Raw genomic sequence first — 7,500 nt, 5'->3', positions numbered from 1 at the left:
CTGAATGCTGGCGTATTTGTCAGAGCCTAACTGCGCAGATGTTAACTAATGACTTGGTATGTAATCATCTGTCTGCAAGTTGCATCTTAACGGTTGGACTGCAAAATTAATCACGTCTCCCGACAAAGTGATAGAACATAATTGCCAGCCAATAATGACTCATTTAACCCCCGGTAAGTCAGCCAGGCTGCGTGTCCATCCATCACTCAGCCTGCCAGCCAGCTGATCTGAGAGCGCCGTAAACAGGTGGAGGAAGATATATGGAAATGTAGAACAGGGGAGAAGGGACATCTTTAGATTAAGGCTGCGACTAAACAATTCCTTTCAAAGTGAATTGATCAAATTATACTTTTTCTGATGAGAAAATTCACCATTTAGACCAAACTCTGAATGCCATAAATAATAGCATCCAGAGTTAGCCGAGTCCGAAGTGATGTCTTAGATGTGCTTGCTTTATCGGACAAGCAGCCAAGAAAAAAATAGATAACTCTGCTTATAATGATCCATGAACCAATTATTTGAATTGAGCTGCAACATTAAGCGGCAAATGATAATTTTTTGTACTCGATAAATGACTTGAATATGTGAAGCACTTTGAGTCTGCCTTGTGTAGGAAAAGTGCTATATAAATAAAGTTGCCTTGCCTTGCCTTGCCTTGCCTTAAAGGATTAATCAATTATTAAATTAGATAGATTAATTTGCTGTTGATTGACTAATCGATTAATCGACTAATTGTACACCACAAATTTAGATGTTTGGTTTATAGAGTCGGAAAGATAATGGAAGGAATGGAGCAAGGAAGAGATGGAGGGATGGAGGGAGGGAGGTAGGGAGGGAGGTAGGGAGGAAGGAAGGGAAGGAGGCTGGGAGGAAGGACGGAAGGAAGGGAGGGAGGGAGATGTGACCAAATGGATGACGTTGGCTCATGTGCACTACATGGCCTGTTTGTTGTATTGTGTATTGAAGACACCGATAACAAAGTTTAATTTATATTTGTTTTATTTTGTTAACCCAATTAACAGCAAATAGACAAACCTACAAAGAAACTCCGGGAGGTTTTATTGTCAGAAACTATATGAAAAGTGGATTAAGGTGAAGTCACCAAATGTTTTGAGCAGGATTTGATTTGTGCTTTGCTGCTTGCATGGAATCGTTTCAGGGTCTACCTTGTGTGAATCGATCTTTGGTGAATAAATCACCACCTCTGAACTGGACATGTCTTTAAAAATGTTTGACCGCTGTCTGGCTTAAGCTGGATGGAAGGATGGAAGGAAATGGAGATGGAAGGAAAAGGAAAATGAGAAATTCGGAAAACTGGCTATTTTCTGCTGATTTTCACCATTTACCCCTGATTTGTAAATGCTATCCAGCAATCTATGTTGTACATTTGGGGAGATGATTGAAATGTCTGACCCCATTGTATCCACGTTTTATCTCGTATTATATCTCTTGTATTGTATGAGACCGAGAGCAGTCCCAGCTGGCCTAGCCATGCGTCTTATTTGATTCTTTGTTGATCACTGGCGAATGGGTCCCTGTGCAATAAGCACTTCCTTGATTTACATAAGATGTTGGAAAGTGATTGCGGTTGCATCATTATTCGTCTATAATTGATATATGTACTGGGTTTCTTTCAAATGTATTTGGGTTGCGCTTGAATCAGGACATTGTTCCACATTGGTAACAACAGGGTTTTTTACTTACTTTATTACCTTGAAATAATGAAAGGCTGCTAAGGCCTACAATGTCAGGGCTCCCCTCTCCCCCTCTGTTCCCTGTGTCCGGACGGAGTGGGAAGAGACTGGAAATCTGCTGCACCTTCCATATGGAACGTTTTGCAGGAAGGATTTGATTTCTCACGGATAATTTGTTTTCGATTTTTTTTTAGGACTTGGAACTGGACAGCTCCAGGCAGTACCCATGTTTCAAAACGTTAACGCTTCACATGGATGGGTTCCTGGTCCGTGCTGTGTATTGGCTCTCTGTTAACCTCGACTCACCCGATGTTTAATCTACGTAACCCTGTTGCATGCTACTTTGTTAGCCGCGTCGCTCTTGAAGGAGTGACTTTAATCTCAGTGAGTCTTGTCCGTTTTAATAAGGGTTCAATACAAATATAATGATCATTAATAATCAATAATGAAAACTGAATAATTTGTTCCACAGGTCCATGCTCAAGTATTATTGTATTGTTTTGAGAGATGTTGGGTGTGTTGTCCTGTGGTCTGTGCGACTGAGGGCTGCTCAGGGCTAACAAGAAGCAAGGACAGGCTCCGGGCATCCATGGTATTCCAAAGCTTTCATCTTACATGTTCACAAAAATTCAATTGTGAGTTCAGCCTTACTTGCTTCTTAGGTTTGTACGTTTAGTTGATCAATTCTTACCCACTAGGTGGATATTAGTCAAATATACCTTATGGTTGTTAATACGTCAATAAGAATAAGGTATATATGATACACTCATTGAATCCTATGCTCTATTGCTTGAATGTGAGATTCCGATCGCTGGGAAATGTGTGTGATTAAGAGGCTTGCAGATATATGCTCATAAAGGTTATAGCCATCACACCAGCCACTCAACCATGCCTCTTATGGCACTCTTAAACTGCAGTGTTTACTAAGTGACATATGTCTCTCACTGTTCCCCGAGCACGTGGACTCCTGTTTAGAAATAAAAAAGAAAGAATGAAATGTCAGATATAAGTTGTGTGTTTATGGACAGCTGGCAGCCAAGAAGTCTTTAAACGTCCTGCTGTGTGTAATTCTTTTTAATCAGCTGCCTCTGCCCCCTGATTCATCACAGCTCTACACAGGAGTTACACCAAGCAGACAAATCGTCTTTTTCCTTGTAACTTTTAGAAATATGAAATGTAATCCTGATTATTTTTTCGAAAACAAGGTAATGTTTTGTCTCATATATGAAAGGGGCCTCTGTTCAAGGTCTGGACTGGTTGAAATGTCATGGTCCTCCTGACATTGTCGAAAATGTGGTCTTTTAAATATTCCTTAAAGTGCTTTGCCTTTAGACTGAAGCTGAATGTTATGTTCATCATAGTAAGGTAAATAGATTGAGTTCAATTAGTAAAGCTTAGTCCAAGCCAGCTGCAATAAAAAACACTTTGTGCGTGTGTGTGTGTGTGTGTGTGTGTGTGTGTGTGTGTGTGTGTGTGTGTGTGTGTGTGTGTGTGTGTGCGTGTGCATGTTATAGAACAACACCCAATAGAATATGCCATTGATGGGACCAATCGTTGGTGGCAAAGCCCCTCCATCAAGAACGGCATGGAGTACCACCATGTGACCGTCACCCTGGACCTGAAGCAGGTAGACACACACACACGCACGCAAACACGCACGCACGCACGCACGCACACACACACACACACACACACACACACACACACACACACACACACACACACACACACACACACACACACACACACACACACACACACACACACACACACACACACACACACACACACACACACACACTCTGTATGGGGAGGATGTTGTTGCAGTCCTTCCGCTGCGGTGAGTCTGTCCTGTTCTACGGCCAGCAGAAGAGAGAGAATGCTCCCTGGTGAGGGTGCACCACGGCTCTGTAGTGTCCTCATTCAGGCCTCAGAGCTCCTGTTAGTTATCAGGCTCCTTAGCGCTGATGGATCCTCTGGGGGTTCGTCCCAGAGAGGGGGCCATCGGGAGGCCTTGCAGTGAGTCCTGCGCGGCTGAATGCGCCGAGTCGGGTAAATTCAAGGAGAACCGTCAAGCTTGGGAGTTGGACCAATGACATCAACAGTTAACGCTGTCGGTCAACGGTCCGATGTTTTCCCGGCGAAGATGAGTTGATGTTGCAGGACAAGATTGTTCACCTCGCTCGTGTGAAGCAGCGCTCCCTGATGTTAGGTCATAGCAGAGCTTAACGCTTCCCCCTTAAAGCTGGTTCTTGTTGAAAGGGGATGTTTCTATGCCATGGAACTGACTGGACCAGTGGTGATGGGGGAAGCACAATATAAAGCTTAGGTGTTGTCTGTGCCAGCTTTGCTTCTGATATCCAAAGCCTTTTATTTTTCTGAGCCGCCATTTGTGTGGGTTGATGCTATATCTCACTGCAACTGCTTTTCCTCATTTAGTGGAATGTGTGCACACACAGACACACAGACACACACACACACACACACACACACACACACACACACACACACACACACACACACACACACACACACACACACACACACACACACACACACACACAAACATAGACCATACACGCACACACACACACACACACTCACACACACACACACACACAAAGGCAGGCACAAAACCTGTGAGGGGAAAGGTTGAGACAAAATTAAATCCAACTATTTTAATTGTTTCCCACAGAAGTGGTCGTAAAGTAGTTTACACTCTGATGGTAGTAAGACATAGTCTGAATCAAAGTTGATTGGATACAAGAAGAAAGTAATGTTCGGTTTACGAAAAGCAGAAATGGAGAGGTGAGATTGCTTTTATCCTTCTATTCATTTGAGTGAATGTAATTCAGTCGGCGGAGAGAAAAAAATGTGGCGGGACGGCAATCTTGACATGTTAATGACTTCAGCTCCATCCATCACTCCTCACACACACAGAGCCTGTGTGTGGGTCTTTGTGTGTGTGCGTGCGTCCGTGGGTGCGTGAGATTGATTGAGATTGGAGTGTGATACTTGTCCCCAGATGTGTTGATAGATGGAGACACGAAGGCCAAATATTTATGAAGCTGAAACATGCATGGGCACATCAGCCGCCACACCGTCCCGCTACACACCCTTAAGTGGTTTTAACAACACTATCCAGGCAACCCATACGAGCCAATGGTTAAACCTTTCATAAAAGAGGCATGAGCAAGTGAATCCAGAAAATCTGCAAAGCGTTGTTGTCTGTAGTTTGTACCCAGAAATATTGCATTTATACGAACAGAGAATAGTCAATGTTTTTCTGTTCCGCATACATTCTGTGTGTGTGTGTGTGTGTGTGTGTGTGTGTGTGTGTGTGTGTGTGTGTGTGTGTGTGTGTGTGTGTGTGTGTGTGTGTGTGTGTGTGTGTGTGTGTGTGTGTGTGTGTGTGTACACTGGCCCGCATGTGTGTGCATTTGAATTGTGCATATGGGTCTGTGTATCCAAGAAAAAGCTATTTACCCTCCACCATGCTGAATTTCCCTTGCGACCACATAGTCATCTCAATCAGAAAATGACAGGGGGTTTGCCTATATGTGTGTGTGTGTGTGTGTGTGTGTGTGTGTGTGTGTGTGTGTGTGTGTGTGTGTGTGTGTGTGTGTGTGTGTGTGTGTGTGTGTGTGTGTGTGTGTGTGTGTGCGTGCGTGTGTTGTTATCATCTATGACATCACCACCCTCATTTCCTTTCTTGTTATTGTCAAGCCCCCTGGACTGAAGAACTGAATACTTAGAGAGGGTGCCTGTTGGTGTTTATGTGTGTGTGTTTGCATGTGTGTGTTTGCATGTGTGTGTGTATGTTTGTGTGTGTATGTGTGTGTGTGTGTACGTGCGCATGTGTGTGTGTGTGTGTGTGTGTGTGTGTGTGTGTGTGTGTGTGTGTGTGTGTGTGTGTGTGTGTGTGTGTTGTTAGAAATAAATGGCAGTCTGTGTTCTGGGTTCTCTCTGAAAAATGTAATTAAAAAGAGCAAACCTTGAACTATCGCTGGCTTTTAAGTTCCGCACAAAAACACATTTATATCCTTTTGAGAGACCTGGAATTTGAATAACTTTCAACCATTCAACCATTTATTCTTGTCAAATTCTGTATGGGAAGCGGTCGATTGTTTCGATTTGACGCAGAGAGTATCTTCCTACATCCACTGGCCACACAGGATTATCTATTTGCTTACCATTGCAGGAAGACAAGTGTGTGCATTTTAAGAAATGTCCTTTACTGTCTTTGCTCATTTTTACTTTATTTTTACCAGTTGTTTAAAAATATGTCGCAATTTAAATGTAGTGTAATTAACACATTAATTATTTCAAATAAATAAAAGTAAACGTGTGTATATTTACGCGTATGTGTATTGAGGCTCATTATACATCAATGTGTGAATTACTTTAGCTTATTAAGTATACATGTTTATTTGGAACTGATTCTTGTTATTTGTTACAAGGGCCAGAATTGATCTGACACTGTTTCAAAGTGTATGCCATATTTGTAGTGGTATGCTTTTGCGACAGGAAATTGCATTTTCCTCTCCATGGTAACAAGGTTTTTTTCTTCTTCAGATTGTCTCTATTAGCAGAGATATGGCTTGATTGACCGACGTTTTTTATTGCAATAGTCCATTCAGTCACTGGCTCTGCTTCTCTGTGGGTGGAAAATAGAGGGTTAGCAAGGGCCAATCAGAGCTGGGAGTAACATTGCATTACAGAATCAGCCAATTTGCCCTAACCTCCCTTCACCTCATCAGTCAGGCCAGCGCTCTCTCTCTCTGAAGAGTTGATCCATGTCTGCACTCAGTGGAAACATGTCTTTGTGTCAAGGGGTTCGCTTGCTTTCTCTTTTGTTCTCACAAAAGACAAAACCTACGCTTATGGAGGAATTAAGTTAATTTCAAAAACGTCTCACGGCTGTCACCTCTGAGGATGAAAACAAAAGTAGAAAAAAAGATTATTATATTTATAAATGACTGGTGAAATACATTTATATTTGGCCTTTAGGATTCACATCGAGAATACATTGCACTCTCTCTAGAATGGAGAGCTGTACTGAACTCCATTGTGCTGTTTGATGGTCTGGGAGCGTGAGCCAGAAAGAAAAACTGTAGGAGAGATTGCGGCATCTCCTTGCTGGTTGGCTAGATGGTGCTCAGGGCTGGTATTTAAAAGTCTTAAGGTCAGGTTATTACCAAATGTGTGTACGCGTGTGTGTACGTGTGTTTTTCTCAGACAGATGTTTTTTTTAAATTTTTCATTATAAAACAGACACATACTCACACACACACACACAAACACACTGCTTGTATGTTGATGAAACTGGTACACATACAAACAGAATGCATGCTCGGTGTCACCACACACGCACTCACCCTCGTGATACCCTCCAAAGGGGCTAGAGAAATGGCGTGTGTCATTACGCCATTTCGAGTGTCCAATCTAACCTCTCATGTTGAAGTAGCTGAGACGCTTCCTCCGACCTCGACTGTGGCAGCTGTCTATGAACTGGGAGCAAAGGGAAAGTTCGGCGTCCCCCTAGAGATGACAGACACCGTGATAGGGAAACAATAAATGTTTGGATGAAGGCCCTTCGCATCTGGGTGTTTTCAAGTACATTTCAAATTTAAGTCCAAATCCTCCTGCCCATTGGCCCCCCCAATAACAGTACTTGGGTCACACATTGCGCATCATTATTATTGCTACTATTATGTGAGACACGCTGTTGACTCATATCCACATCAGTGGGTTTTGAGTAGTTTAGAGTCCATCAAGAGTCCACCGCTGGTTCCCTGACTGGAGG

The 7,500-nt window shown here is 42.9% G+C and overlaps 1 protein-coding gene across 1 annotated transcript in view; it reads left to right on the top strand.

Annotated features, from left to right (window-relative positions):
* lama2 (laminin, alpha 2) overlaps nt 1-7,500 on the top strand; it is a 146,501-nt gene that overhangs the window by 34,575 nt on the left and 104,426 nt on the right. The window contains 1 exon segment of the mRNA XM_060042433.1: nt 3,209-3,321. Coding sequence (XP_059898416.1) covers nt 3,209-3,321 — 113 coding nt within the window.

This window comes from Gadus macrocephalus, chromosome 21, assembly GCF_031168955.1.
Source record: "Gadus macrocephalus chromosome 21, ASM3116895v1".
NCBI classification, from domain to species: domain Eukaryota; kingdom Metazoa; phylum Chordata; class Actinopteri; order Gadiformes; family Gadidae; genus Gadus; species Gadus macrocephalus.
The sequence above is the reverse complement of the archived record's forward strand: the minus strand, read 5'-3'. Positions and strand labels throughout refer to the sequence as shown.